The sequence below is a fragment of the Trypanosoma cruzi genome, genomic scaffold (assembly GCF_000209065.1).
Source record: "Trypanosoma cruzi strain CL Brener 1047053516473 genomic scaffold, whole genome shotgun sequence".
NCBI classification, from domain to species: domain Eukaryota; phylum Euglenozoa; class Kinetoplastea; order Trypanosomatida; family Trypanosomatidae; genus Trypanosoma; species Trypanosoma cruzi.
In genome coordinates this window covers 29,355-44,545 of record NW_001849521.1, presented here as the reverse complement: position 1 = coordinate 44,545, position 15,191 = coordinate 29,355, and the positions used below count along the sequence as shown (strand labels likewise).

General features: G+C 52.2%; 2 protein-coding genes and 1 pseudogene across 2 annotated transcripts, besides 6 other annotated features; all 3 read left to right on the top strand.

Annotated features, from left to right (window-relative positions):
- Positions 1–8,175: part of a sequence feature (areas not merged during assembly with more than two copies in the genome that could not be assigned to a particular haplotype) that runs on past the window's edge.
- On the top strand, positions 438–3,458 carry Tc00.1047053509815.20 (annotated as a pseudogene).
- Positions 4,469–4,499: a sequence feature (AT_rich).
- Positions 7,127–7,148: a microsatellite.
- Positions 8,176–8,398: a sequence feature (haploid, Esmeraldo-like haplotype).
- Positions 8,399–9,402: a sequence feature (heterozygous, non-Esmeraldo-like haplotype).
- Tc00.1047053509815.10 (retrotransposon hot spot (RHS) protein, putative) lies at positions 8,474–11,197 on the top strand (the record flags this gene model as incomplete). The annotated part of the gene is made up of 1 exon (XM_811320.1): positions 8,474–11,197. The coding sequence occupies one exon, from the start codon at positions 8,474–8,476 to the stop codon at positions 11,195–11,197; it is 2,724 nt and encodes a 907-aa protein (XP_816413.1).
- Positions 9,403–15,191: a sequence feature (areas not merged during assembly with more than two copies in the genome that could not be assigned to a particular haplotype).
- On the top strand, positions 14,937–15,191 carry Tc00.1047053509815.5 (trans-sialidase, putative; the record flags this gene model as incomplete). Its single annotated transcript, XM_811322.1, has 1 exon — positions 14,937–15,191. A coding segment is annotated over one exon (255 nt), but the record flags the coding sequence as incomplete, so codon positions are not given.

Sequence of the window (15,191 nt, the reverse complement as noted above, 5' to 3'; positions counted from 1 at the left end):
CAGGACTTTGAATGGCGTCGCCGAATGTTGAAATTCCGCGCCCATGTGTGTGTTGGCTTCCGCCGTGACTTGCCGTGTTGCTGCTCTTTTCTGTGGGCGATGGTTCCCCGTGCTGTTCCTTCTGTGTTCTATTTTGTCCCGCTCTCTGCGTGGGTGCTCTGCTCTGCTCCCCACTGACGTGTCTGATGTATTGCCGCTGTTGCTGCTGTACTCTCCACTTCTTGAACACACACGCTAGGAAGGAAAGAAAACAAGCGCTACTCGCTACTGTGAAATTCGAAGGCACTGAAAGGACCAACAGCACACACACACACACATATTTATATGCTCTCACGTGTTGCTGCATTGAAGGCACCCCGCACACACAACCGTCACCGCGTGACCGGATCCAGCGGGAGGAGGAGGGAAGGAAGAGAGAGTGAGCCGCAGAGGCCTAACATGTCCCGACGTGTGTTTGCTTCCGCGGTGCTGCTCCTCTTTTTTGTGTGGATGTGCTGCGGCAGTGGTGCTGCGGCCGCTGAGCAGGCAGGGGCCGCTGTTGATCCTTTTAAAGGGAAGACGTCGATATCATTTGCTAATTGGAAGGAGTTTAAGGAGGCCGGAAGCAAAATCACTTCGCTCCGTGTTCCTGGCCTTGTTAAAGTGGGTGATGATGTATTTGCCGTGGCTGAAGCGCAGTGCGGGGAAAGGAATGGAGCCGACAGCTGTGCTGGGATTGTGTCAAAGCACCTGAATATAAGTGATGACTCAATGTATATTTCTACGTCGGATATAAGTTTGTTTTGCATGCAAATTGTGGACACTGCCGAGAATAATTTTGGGGCAACAGAAGTGCTTCGGCCAACGACGCTTGTGCTTGGGGGCAGTGTTTAATTGCTCCTGGGAAACTACAGCCATAAGAAGCCGCAGTTTGGGGGTACGAATGAGCGGGGCCTTTTACTCGTGAAGGGAACTGTCACGGTGGATGGTGGAAACAGCAAGAAACTTTTGTGGAATGAGACCCATGTGGTGAACCCTCAAGCCATAGGATATTCTGGTTCCTTGACCGAGTTTTTGGGCGGTGGAGGATCGGGTGCTGTGATGCGTGACGGCACGCTTGTGTTTCCCATGCAGGCCAAAGACAAGGATGGAACCAGCGTTTTGCTGTCTATGCGTCTCCCCAAGCAAAGGAACAAATGGGAGCTTTCATCCTATGTGACTGGTAACGGCTGCAGGGATCCAACCCTGGTGAGGTGGGAAGAAGGAAAAGACGACGAAAGGCTCTTCATGATGGCTCATTGTGCTGGAGGCTACTATGACGTTTACATGTCCACTGGGAGTGGAGGCAATTGGTATACGTCGGGTGAGCCAATTAACCGCGTGTGGGGCAGCTCACACAATCGAACAGGGTACGGCGTCCAGAGTGGATCCACCACCGCAATCATTGAGGAAAAGGAGGTGATGCTCATCACTGCGCCGGTGTATCCGAAGGACGACAATGAAGGTGGAAATGGTCGGCTCCATCTTTGGGTGACGGACAATGCACGTGTGTATGATGTTGGGCCGGTATCCCGTGGAGATGACGCTGCCGCCAGCTCCCTGTTGATGAAAGGAAAGGATAATAAGGAGTTGATTTCACTGTACGAGAACAAGAAGAATGACGGAGCATACAATCTTGTTGCTGTGCGTCTGACCGAGAAACTGGAGCGGATAAAGGAAGTGGTGAAGACATGGAAGGATTTGGATAGTGCCTTGCATTCATGCAGTTTTCCTGCCGGGGATGAATCGGAGGCAAAAAAGATATGTGCAATGGTCGTGTTCCCACCAAAGGGCTTGTTGGCTTTTTGTCCGGTAACTTCTCTGAGAACACATGGAGAGACGAGTACCTCGGCGTGAATGCAACAGTGACGAATGGAGAGAGAAGGGTTCCCAATGGATTGACTTTCAAAGGGTCTGGAGCAGGGGCGGTGTGGCCTGTTGGCGACATGGGGCAGACTGTGCCGTACTACTTTGCGAACAACAAGTTCACTCTTGTGGCGACGGTGTCCATCCACGAGGTGCCGCAGAGTGGCAGCCCCATTCCTTTGATTGGCGTGAGGATGAATTACACCAGCAGCACGGTGCTCTTTGGTCTGTCGTACACCCACGAAAAGAAGTAGTTGGCCATACCGGGGAATCGTGCCACTTCGAAGCGTGTTGATGATATTGTTAAATGGGAACCAAACGAGACGTATCAGGTGGTACTGCGAATGACTCTTGATGAATGGACTGTCTTTGTGGATAAAAAGGAAATCCACAACAAGAGATATAAAAAGAGTCTGTTCAACTCGCACAGGATTTCACACTTCTACATTGGTGGGGACAGTAAGGACCAAAGTGCAACGGGCGGCCATCTGACGGTGACCAACGTCATGCTGTACAACGAGGATCTGTGGGGAAATGATCTGGATGAACTCAAAGCCAGCAAAGTCACTATTCCATCACTGGGTGCTGAGGAACAACCCACAGGACAGGTGACCGGCACAGAAGTCTCAGTTGCTCCCGAGTCAAACATTAAAGAAAGCGCCGCCAGCCATGAGGAATTGACAGAGGGTGATACTGATAAACAGGGGGAAAACAGCTTCCATAATCCAGTGCCTGCAGTGTCCTCTTCCACGGTTGCCGCGGGATCATCTGTTCCTGAACCTGCCACTGCAACGGAGAGCGAAGAGAATTCTCGTTCAGATGACAATGCCCAGCTTTCCAAAGGCGAAACGGCCCAGCAAGCCACGCTGAATGAAGACAATAATTCGATGCAGCGGGATTCGGAGGTGCAGCCACAAGACCTACAGTCAGCGGAATTAACGGAGTTCAATGATGTTGAAAAATCCTCTGAAAGTTATGATACACAACAGCCAGTGGAGGAGGGAGAAGCGAATGACGGGAGTGGCGGATCAACGTCTTCAGTGGGTGCATCATCGGATATGGATACGGCCACTGCACCAATGGACGGTGAGCACCAAGTGCAACAAAGCACTGAGCCTTCCACTAAAAATGACGGCGTGCGGTTCACTGGAACCGGAACCACTGGCGCGGAGGAAAGCCTCAGCCTCGAGGCGGGGGGCAGCGATTCCGAGAGGACAATGAGCTCAGACAGCAGCCTCACTCCTTCAAAGAGTGACGCAGAACCGACATCCGCGGAGGACACCGACAACATCTCTTGGACTGAGAGGGCTGAATTTCCCGTTGAAAACGGCAAGGAGGTGCCACAGACGGTCGACACCGCACCGGGCAATACAAACACCACGCCTGGGGAAACCATGATCCCATCGGAGTCCAACGCAACAATACCCTCGGAACATGACATTTTGCTTGAGAAGGGGCATTTGGGCGAGTTGGCGGCCATGTATCTAATTGCTGAGAGCACCGTGCATGGGTGTGTGTCCCGGGTGTTGTTGCTGCTGCTTCTGGGGCTGTGGGGCACTGCGGCTCTCCGTTGAATGAATTGGGGAGAGCAAAGTTGCGAAATTCTGTGGAGCAACAACTGAGCAGCATCCCAGCCATACTCAATGAGTTTTGTTAATTTCACTTCCTTTTTTTTTTTACCTTTTTCTCTTTTTTGTCCTTTTTAAAAAAAAAAATCACTTTCCTTTTTTTTGCTTGTTGCCTTAGGGCAATCACTATGGACGTTGTTTTTTTTTCTACTCTTCCCTCTTTTAATTGTTTCTTGCTGCGCTCTTCCTGTGAGGGGTGCCGTGTGTTTCCCGCCCAACTGCTCCACTCGCACACCCACCGACACGCTCACGACGACGGCCCTGTGCGCCTCGCCTGCTGCACGCATGAGGAGGGGCCGCGACGAACGACGCGCTGAGGGAGCCGTGACGTGTGGGCGTGCGACGAGGGCCTGTGGGGCGGAGCACACATTTCTTTCCCTCTTTTTTTGTTTTTTTCTTGCGGCCAGGGCGGGCAGACACCCGCAGCGCCACACACACACAGCTACACCCTGCCGCCGTGTTTTTATTTAAGGATTTGTTTTGCTTTGCGTGTTTATTTCATGCGGTGGAGCACCCTTCGGTGTCGGCCTCGTGAGCATTTCTCTCCCCTCTGATGATTTTTCTTTTTTTTCTGCGCTCACTCTCCCGATGGAGAGACGCGACTCCCGTCATGTCTGCGTGCTTCTCTCAGTCCACACACACACGAGTGACTGTGCTCTGCGGGCCGGACTCGCACGCCGATGAAAGGGCTGAGGGGAGCAGCAACACGCAGATGACCCATGAAATATAAACGATGTGCGGACAAATGGAGGGTCAGACGGTTGAAAGGCATTTAGATATTTAATTTTATTTTCGGAAAATATATGCAGACAATTTCTCGAGCAGCATGGTAGTTAGGTGCACCTTTTTGTGTGTTTTTTTTTCTTTTTTTTTTTATTTGGGTGTAGCTGTAATAGAGGATGACCTTTTTTTTTTTTTCTTTTTTTCAAAGTGTGAGGTGCGGAAGGGTGAAGATGAAATTTTTTAAAATTTTAATAAATTTTTTATGAATTGCCGCTGCTTTGTCTGCAGTGCAATATCATGGGCTTGAGCAGTCTTTTTCCCTTTATTTCTGCCATGCACCTCTGCTGTGCATTTGTGTTTGTGCGTCCCTTCACATGCTCTGCTCCTGTTTTTACTTCTTTGCCTCGTGCTTCTGCAGGCACACACAACCACATGCACACACAAAATGCACATTGCAGTGGATTTTGATGCTTCTTTTGTAGCGTGTGCTGGCGGTTGCGGGTGGCTGCTGCTTCCTTTAGTGGGCATGAAGGGAAGGAGGAGAGAGGGAGTGCGCACCGCGAGTCACTCTTCCTGCGGATGTGATGCGCGCGGTGGTCTGTGACGGCTGTGGAGGGCTGCATCCTTTCGATGTGCACTTCTCCGCCGTTGTTCCGTGCGTTTGCGCATGTCATTTGTTATGCGCGTGCGTGCTGGGCATGTTTTTCCGGAGCGTTAGGCGGCCACCATCTGTCTATGGCGGTTTGTGTGAGTGGGCACGTGCGGATGAGGGTCGGGGCGTATGGAATGAAGGAATGGCTTGGGGAAAGGGGAATTTGATTTGGAGGGTATTTGGACCAGATTCATTTGGCCGCGGTGGACACATGCACGACGGATGTGTTTCCGCATAATGGGGGAGGATGCGACAGGGTTTTCCGAAGTGGCCCGTCAATGCAATTCGGGTTTTATAGCACTGGGGCACAGTGGTCTTCCTGCAATGGCTGGTGACGGCCTCTAGTGGACCGGTGTATTTATGCCGCTGCTGCTGCTCGAGGAGGCGTAGAAGTGCAATTTGAGGTGAGCGGCGGAAGGGCCACACATCCCGCAGTGATGGTCGTCGTTGGCCCACCGGGTGCCTCTGAAGGTTTTGTTGGATGCAACGTCCTTATGCCCGTCTCCGGATGGCGGCATCCCTGATGCAGCCAACGAACGGGGCTGGGAGCGACTGTGAGACGCAAGCACGTGTGGATGTTCGGAGCGGCCGGCGCACCGCACGCTGAGAGCATGGTACGGTGAGGGCCGGACCTAGAAAAGGGACACCGCGTGGGACGTCAATCTTCGCTGCAGCGACCGCCACCGAATTCGGATTTGCTCGCACCTTCTGCGGTCCCTCTTCCTCCCCTCACTTCTGTGCCGAGGACTCTGCCGCGGGATCCAGCAGCGCGATGTTTGGCCGCAGGAGCATGGCCCGAACAAATGATTTGTGGGAGGGGGATGTGCACTGCGACGAGAAGGAAAAGAAAAATAGTTGCGAGACGACCACCACCACAAGAAAGAAGTGAAGTTGTGTTTTGTCCACTTGCGCGAGGGCGGCCTGCCACCTGGTCGGTTAGGAGGATTATTTTTTTTTTTGCGTCGTTGCGCTTTCTTTTTATTCCGCTGCGTTTTCTTGCGGAACTGCGAAGGGAGATTTGCAAGAAATTCCTGCGAGGCGTCCGTGCCGCCGTCGGAAAAGCGGATTCCCCCTTGAAAAACGCTACTTTTAAATTTGTTTTGGGCGGGGAGTTCCTGTCGATTCAACGCGACTTTGTTTTGCGGATTTGATGCGTGTGTTTCCGAGCGGATCGATCGGTGCTCCCAGCCCACTCGGATGTGGTGTGCGCGTCGACATGAAGGGGCCTGCCAGCCGTTTTATTGCCTCCCCCGCTGTGGCTGCCGCCGCTGCCTTCTTTCCTTCCTGAGGTCCTGCGGCTTCTTGACAAGATGTTTTGGAGAAGGCGTTGCCGCTCTTATCGTCCATGGTATTTTGATTCTAGTGTCGCGGTCAGGAGACAGTGAACGAGAGGGTTTGCTGTCCTTTTGTTTTATTTGTCTTCTCTGCCTGACGGCCAGTTCTACACAAGCGTGCTCCTCGGCACCTCAGTTGGTGCTGGCGGGTTTGCTCACAGTCGTCACCGGCAGTCGCATGCGCCAACTCTTCTCTGCTCCTTTTCAGTGTCGCATTTTTCGATTGATTGACGGACGCCATTCCGTCCGGCGTGCCACTTTGATTGGATTGTGTGGGACTGCTCGCCAACGCCATCGGAGAAAGCAGGCCGACTTTTCACGTATTTAATTCCGTCTTGCGCGCAGGTATTTTTTCCACATTTTCTGTTGGGCACTCAAACAGCGAGGAGTCCGGAACTATGCGTGTGTGGAATTCTTCTTGCCATGTGAGCTGCGGGCAGCTCCTCGGTGCTGCCACTTTGACTCCGCAGAGTTGTTGTGTCTCTTCGCAGGGTTGGCAGGGAAATTCCGTGCAGCCAGCTATTGCTGGTGTGTTCCCAAATTTTGTCACTCCATGCGAATAATTTGCTTCAGCGAGCGAGGGTGTTGATTGGGTTTGTGTACACTCTGTTTCTGTTTGCTACTTTGTGTGGGCACGCAATAATTGAGTGGTGGGAGAATAGAGCGGGGCGATGCATGGCTGCGTCTCGCCTATCGTTCAGTGCACGATGGTGCGGTGCACATTGTGGTGCTGACTCTGCGATGTGACTGCGGTCTCCTGTGCGGCAATGGTGGTGGGTGGAGGAGAGTGTTGACCCGCGGCGGGACGGTGGGATCGTGCCTCCTTTTCTCTTTGTTCCTTCCCTTTTGTGAAGGTGTGCACTTATTTTTGGTGTCGGTGATGGGGCAAACAGACAGACAACGTGAATAAAATAAAATAAAATAAAAAAGGGCGATAGTGTGGCGGTGTTGGGGTTGGTTGCACGCCTCGTGTTGCTGCGGGGGCGGTGGGCCTTGACTGTTTCACCGACAGGCGTTGCAGTGCGGCTGCATGGCGCACCGACCGCCCCGCCGTGCGAGTGCCACGCCCAACGCCATTGGGACTGCGGGAGGAAACAGCCGCGACTGTCCTTTGGAGCCAGCGGCACCTGCTGGCCGCAGTTGGGCGGTGCGAGTGGGATGCTTCATCGCACGGGTGTTGTGATGGCACCTCGCCGTGGCTCTTGTGATGGTTCCGACGCTGCAGCTCGACACGTGGTGGGGAGTGGAGTGTGGCCGCAGTGGACCATGAGAAGCACCGTAGAGGAAATCCTGCAGGAGGGAAACACTAGCAGCACCAACATGAGGCTGAATGGTTTACTTTGCAATTATTTTGGCGGTAGGGGCGTCGTGGAATCCTATAGGAAGATCTATATGCGGGGGTTTTTCTATTAGCCCCACGAGGTTCACCCACGACGAGGTGTTATTGAGCACAATAAAGACATTGCGACCATAATACCAAGAGCTTAAAAAGGAGCGTGAGGAGTTTTACATGCTATTGGGGGCTTCACATAAGCTTAAAAAAGAATATATTATCACTCTCAGGCAATGGAGGGACTTTGAAAGAAAGGATACGGTCACTCTTCTTGCAAGGGCACAAATAACCACAGCCTGCTCCCATGTACTGAGAGTAGAGAGGCGGGGGGCAGAAGAAAGGGCAAGACGAGAACGACAAGAACTGGGAATTGACGTTTCCACCAGGACTGATGATGCGGTGTTTGAGGGAAGAGTCCGCGTGGATAAAATGAAGCTGAATGATTTTTTTGCGATGGAATTGGACGGCAGGGGCGTTGTGGACACCAATCGGAGTGTTTTGCTGGAGGAGCTTTTAAAGGACCCAATAAGTATATTTGCGATGCGGGAGTATTGGGTGAAATACAGACATCGGATCGTTCTGTGAGGATGGAGAGGACTGTAAGGGATGAAATGGATATGGAAGAGGATTTAAGCAGGCTTTACAAAAATGGTGTGTACAATCTACTGAGGTGTTTGGTGGCTACTGCATTGTTTTGTTACTCGTGTGTTGGTTGCGTTGGCTCTATTTTATGCTGAAATGTACTTTTTTTTTTCTGTTGCGCCACTGAGCTCAATATGTAGTCTACAACGTGAGGATAAGTCTTTTTCTGCGTCTTCCAGTCATTTCCGTGCGTATTTTCTTTCTTTCTCATTCCCCTTTTGATTGGTCGTTAGTGTTCAGCTTTAACTCAATCCAACTAATAAAACAAGGAGAAGCAATGCCTGGAAATCAAGCGTCTGCTGTGCCGCAGGGAGATATTCGGAGGAGAGCGAGGCCGGAGTCTGAGGATGTCACAGATCAACCCGCTGCGACTCGCAGAAGAGACGAGGAAAGGCAGCGACCGCAGTGGACCATGAGAAGCACCGTAGAGGAAATCCTGCAGGAGGGAAGCAATGGAATGGCCAACATGAAGCTGAACGATTTCCTTCGGAATTATTTTGGCGGCACGGCGGCTGTTGATGAAGACCACAACGTGACGATGCAGGCGTTTGTTCGGAGACCCAATGCTTACGTACAAGACCAGCAGCTTCTTAGAAGAATTTTTAATTTAACTGCGTACAAAAAGCTGGAGCAAAGGAAAATATTATTGGAGACTATTAATAAGCTTCATCACGAGGGTGTGTTCTTTCTCGAGCAATGGAGGGACTATGAAGGAAAGGATACAATCACTCCTTTTCCAAAAGCAAAACTAAACGCAGTACTCACGCAGGTACTGAGAGAAAAGAGGCGGGAGGCGGAGGAAAGGCTAAGACGAACGCAAGAAATGAAATTTACCATTTTCACTAATATCGAAGATGTACTGTTTAAAGGAAGAGTCCGCGTCAAGGAAATGAAGCTGAATGATTTTCTTACGATGGAATTGGACGGAGAGGGCGTTGTGGCTACCAATCGGAGTGTTTTGCTGGAGGAGTTTTTTAAGGAACCCACGAAGTATATCCGTGATAAGGGAGTATTGAAAGAAATACAGATAACCGATCGTTATTTGAGGATGGAGGAGACTGTAAGGGAGGAAACGGATAAGGACGAAGATGTACGCAAGCTCCAATATAATCATGTAAGTACTCTGCTGGGGTGGCTAGTAGCTGCTGCGGAGGTAAAAGAAAGTGTTCATAACTTCACTAAACAATCTTTGGATGCAGCCCTTGAAGACGTGAGAATCTCAATGAGGACGAGTGCAGCGATGAAACTGGAGGGAGTGTACGAGTCTGTGTACAATGCGAGGTGGCATCATGTCGTGGAAGTCCCTGGCGGCGAGGGGACGGGAATGGATGTGAAGAGGGGGGAACCACCGCAGTCATGGACGTACAAGGCAGTTGGCCGAACCCTCGAAAAGGATGACGGTGTGGAGCAGTCCGGTGCACCGCGTCCCAGGCTGCTGGTGCTCACCTCGGACAAGGGGTGGCCGTACACGTGGAATCGGAAGGGGGTGGAATTCACTCGTGACTGCCACGTAAACTGTGAGGTGGAGCGAGTGTGGCAGATCGTCAAGGGCGATCTAACCGAATTGTGCAGCCCTCACGGTGAGGCCGACTTTGAGCCTGGGCGGCGTGTGTTGATTGGGACGCCCGGGATCGGGAAGTCGATGGCTGCCGGCTCGTACCTCCTCTATCAGCTGCTGCACTACGATGCGGAGCAGCTCCCAATGGTTGTTTACTTTATTGCGGATCGAAAATTCCTGTTTGACAAGACCAGCAGGACGGTGTCGACATACATGAGCGACTCCAGTAATGCGTCTCTTGTGAGGAGTCTGTCTGACCGTGGGATGAAGGGGTATATTATTTACGATGTGGCAGAGCCGGATGATGAACCGTCTGGTAATTTGGCTCCCAGGGGATGGGGCATGGTTTTGGTGTCACCCCCACTCGAGGGGAACTACAAAGAATGGGTGAAACGGAGCGGTGCCACAAAAATAGTTATGAATTGCCCTGGTGAAAGCGATGTGAAGGCGATGTGCGTTTGGATGAGGCGCCATCAGCCCGTGCGGGAGCAAGCGGAGTACTGGCATGTGGTGAAGGGCCAAATGGATGAAGTGGGACCTATTCCACGTTATATCTTTGACGAGCGAAAGTATGATAATTGGGTTCAACGGTGTCACAAGATCGTCGATGAGGCGACCTCTTCTGTAATCTTGCAATACAGTGGTTTGGGATGTGGTGTATCCTGGGATTGTAAGAAGGTGCTCTACTGGCTTGCGAGGGTTGTCCGAGTACGAGATGGAAGGTTTGGTTTTGAATTTTTTTTCAATTTACCGGTGTCTGCTCACCTCGGAAATAAAACATTATTCAAGTCGGCGAAGTTAATGCAGCAGCATGATTTTAATTTACTCATATCGGAGCTGACGGATTATCTCATATCAGAAAATTTTGGAAGGAGCACCGTGTTTGCATTTTTGAATGGATCTTTTGTGCGTGCAATAGGACGCAGGCTGAGGGAGCTGAGGCCATCACCACAACGTCAGTCCCACTGCTGTGCGCTGGCGGTGTACTCACAGGAGCGCTCCGCCGGGCACCATGTCTTACCGCCACTGGAACACTTTTCTGAGAGGATTGATGTGGAGTGCGGGGTGCTGTACGTAACGGAGGTGGAAAACTTTCCGCTGGTGGACGCCTTTTTCTTTGTGAAGTTAAATCCAATGACGCTGGTTGGGCTGCGGATGGCTACAGCGGGTGGGCATCACACCACAGCCAGCACTGCGAGGCAGTTCACTGAGTGCCTGGCGGAATATTTTAATGGTTGGGACGAGTTGTCCCGAAAACTGTCGTGGGAGATTATTTACGTGCAGCACGCAGACAGCACGCCGATGAATGACTGGCAGAGATGTGATGTCGTCGATGCCAATAATGTGAGCGACGATGAAAAAAAGATTGCGGCGTTCTGGAACGAAAAGGTACGCCAGTACCAAGTGTCAATATCATCCGAAGACGCCCCAAGAAGGCATTAGAATTGAGGAGTAATTAAAGGAATAAATGGGAAAACAAATTAGGGAATTGCGGGGGTATTTTGAGTTCTGGTAACAAATATTGGGGCTTGTTTCATATGGTTGGATGCCTGTGTGTGCATACAGTGCAGATGCACCAGCATCAGGCGGCAGCATCACACACGGATGCGGAAAATGTCCAACGCGAGCGATCGTAACAGTGAACGAAGAAGAAATTATGGAGGGAACGGGGTAGTTTGGTTTCTGGTAGAAAAACATTGCGGGTTTTTTCATACATGTGGATTTCTGTGTGTGCATACGAGGCATAGTAGGGAAATTGCTCTGTTATGAGAGAATGATTATGGCCAGCGGTGATGAAGTATTACTACGTTGTTTATTTCCTCTTATTTTTTTTGTTCTAAGGCCCATCATTAAACGAAGCATCTTTAAGGGATGGACGACGACCAAGTTCTTTTGTGGAAACAGTGCGCTCCGTGTGACTGCTTGGAGTGGGGCGCCGTATTCAATTGAGGGTGGAATGGCTTCCTTGTGCCTGCGTCATCGTTGCTTCCCCTTGCGATTTCATGCTTGACTGCCTTATCGCGGCGCCAGGGCCAATTGCTCCGTATTGTCGGGGAGACCAGGAGCCAGCAATGTTTCCCTCACGTGGTTGTTTTTTTGTTGGCGCAGGGCTGACGGCATCGAACAGCGTGCGGACCAGCTGCTTTGTGCTGGGGCACATTTTAAACACCAAGAGGTCTGGGGCACGCGTTGCCGCAGCGCGGGCCATGTAATTGAAAAAACACGGGGGAGGACAACAGAAGCACAACCGTGCGTGCTGTAGCAAGTCGGTACTGATGCTCTTTTACTTTGTCGGCAATGGAAACTGAGAGGGTGCGCCCTGCGCCTGTTGCCTGCACCCTCATAGCCACTTTTTGAATGGAGCGTGTTGTTGTTTCTCTGAAGCGGGCTCCGTGTGTCAACGCGACAGGGAAACACGGTTGGCGGTGGCAGGAGTCCCTACCGGAACGGCACTGGTGTGCAGGGTTCCCAGAGTCGGTCGCCCGCCGAGGTGGGGGGACGGCTCTCAGGGATTGCCCCGAGGCTGCTTCTCAATGCCGTTGTGGTTGTTGACGGCAAATCGCTGATGGGAGGGCGAGAGATGGTGTGCTGTCGTGTGATTTCTCACAGTGGGAACTCGTTGGAGCGATGCGTGTGTTTTTGTCTCGCAGATGTGGTGTTTTGGATCCCTATTTCACGCTATTCGGTGCCGCAGAAGTGGACGGAGAAGTGATGCAGTCACGAGCTGCACGGGCGTGGTGGACACGGTTACGCGAGCCTGTGGAGGATCCGAGCAAATCAAAGAGTACCATGCGGTTTGGGTCCACAAAGAAGGAAGAGGCACCGGGCGGCTGAGGGGAGTTGCAATGCAAGCGGCTGCAGAAGACGACGTGCGTTGCTGAGTTCACGTTGACTGCCACTTTGGATGCTTTTTCTCGAGGCCGTGAATCCTTTCAAATTTACTTGGAGGTGCTTGATGACGCCAGTTGTGGAAGGCATTTTCATTTCATACGAGGATGGCACACGGGAGACAAGGACGAAAGAGAGCGACGCCTCGCCAAAGGAGCGGCTGCTGGAACATTGACGAGACTCGGGATTGTTTGCACGGCCAGCTGCTTGCCCTCTGCAGGATGTTTTTTGAGGCGTTCATTGGCGCGAGAGTGAGGTGCGTGCACGGGCAGGCACCGCAACAACAGTGTCGTTGGTTCTCCATCGCACGAATAAGACGACGCACATCAGGCGTGGCAGCCGACACCCTCTGCGAACCTCCTCCCTTCTCTGCTTCACATCTTGGCATTTTCTGCGCTCTGAAAACCGCTCCCATTGGCCGTCTTCTGTGACACGAGAGCCGCCTGTATTCGTCTCCGTCGCATTGAAGAGTCGTGAGGAGGGCTTGGAAGGTGCGTTGAGGAGCCATGTGGCCTCTGCGAGCATTTCCTCTGTTTTTCTGAGGTGTTGAATTTTGGATTACCGAAACGCACCTTGAGTGCTTGCGTTAGAGGCACACATAACTGAGGGACAGGCGTGTTCGTGGAGGTGCAGGAGGGCCACGCCATTGGGAGGGAGAAGAGTGAATGGGCGGGTGGGTGGTGTCTGTGGCCCATATGTGGTGCCCGACTGGTGCTTCACTGTGTTTGGTGTTATTATCATTAGCATTCACAAAGAATGGCTTTGGGTGCTGCTTTTCCCAACTCTCTTACTGTGTCTGTGTGCTGCGTGTTTGTCGGCATGGCTCTTCTTCCGTGCTGTGCATTTGCCGCGTAAGCTGCTGATGGTCTGTGTGAAATATGTGATGATTTGCGGCATTTTGTTGGATTGTGCTTTGATGTTTGCCACAGGGTGACAGCCAGATTGGAGACGTTGCTTTTTCTTTACTGTGACCACGTGCGGTGTTTATGGGAGGCCTCTCGGGGAAGCGCCGGCCGACATTCTTGTGAAGCCCAGGCATGATGCCACACTGCTTATTGACGTGGAATGAGTTGAGGGTTTGCATATAAGCTCCTGTGCATTCTTGCCGTGGTGCTCCTCATGCACAGCCCATGGAGATGACAGGCTGAGGATTGTCAATGGGCTTTTTGTTGAGTCGAGGGGAGCATATTGTTTTGTTTACTCATTGAGAGCCCGGGCGTCACGGATGATGCATGGGGCAGGCAGAACCTCGTGCATGGCGGAAGGAGGAAACGAGGGGCTGGTTGTTTGATTGTTACTGACGAGTCCTGTCTCACTGCTTGGAGGGGGCTGTCGTTGACTGGGGCAACCTGTTTTGTGTGCCCAGAAGCTGTTTGCACCGAGTGGCGGGGTGCCGTGTTGGTGTGTGTGCGGCACCATCGTGCGGGGCGGCAGAGCGTGACGTTTACGGACTGTGTGCCTGTGAGCTGATGAACGTGGCGGGAGGCGTGTTTGAGGAGAATCCGCGAAAGGAGGAGTGACATGCGTTTGGCGGTGCTGCTGTGCGAGGTGCGAGGGAGGAAGAAAAACAATTGCTTTTTGACATTTCGGTGGGTGTGCCACGGCCACCGATGAGTTTTCAGGGAGAGGGAAAGGAGGGAGGGAGGCGGAGACTGTACGCTTCCACTGCGGCGTTTGGTGCCACAGGATGCGATTGCCATTGCGAAGGGTGCAACGGTCGTTATGCGTGCAGCAGAGCGTCACCTGCATCTTTGTGTCTGCAGAGCTTGCAGGTGCCGCGAGGAGGTGCAGGCGACCTCTCATCATTGGGCTGCTGAGGCCGTTTCCCTCTCTGCTCGGCGGGGGAAGCAACTCTTCCTGTGTCAATGTGCTGGTCTGCATCGGTACTCCCAACGGGTTGTCACGCAGCCGTGTCGTTGCAGTTCAACTCTCGTGCTCCTCACTGCACACGCGGTCCCCCATTGGGAGGCTGCTCACATTTTCCCCTAATTTTTGTATGCTGCTGAGGGGTGCTGTAGAATATTGACTGCGGAGATGGTCATGTTGTGTTTCGCTGTGAGTGGTGGCGGTTTGTACTGCTGTTGTACTGCCTCTTTTCCGCTGTCGTTTTCCTTTCCACTTGTTGAACACAGACACACGCTAGGAAATTGGGCGCTAATCGCTACTGTGAAATTCGAAGACTCTGAAAGGACCAACAGCACACACACACACACATATTTGTATACTCTCAATTGTTGCTGCATTGAAGGCACCCCGCACACACAACCGTCGCGGCGGGACCGGATCCAGCGGAATGAGGAGGGAAGGAAGAGAGAGTGAGCCGCAGAGGCCCAACATGTCCCGGCGTGTGTTTGCTTCCGCGGTGCTGCTCCTCTTTTTTGTGACGGTTAGCTGCGACTGTGGAGGTGCACACGCTGTGGAGAGTAAGTCTGGGGTTGTGCAACTGGCGCAGGAGATTGACGTTTTTGTGCCGAATAAGACGCAGGTGGTGTCAAGAGATGGGAATGGTTTATTTGAAGTGAAGAAAGCATTTGTCTCACCCTCTCTG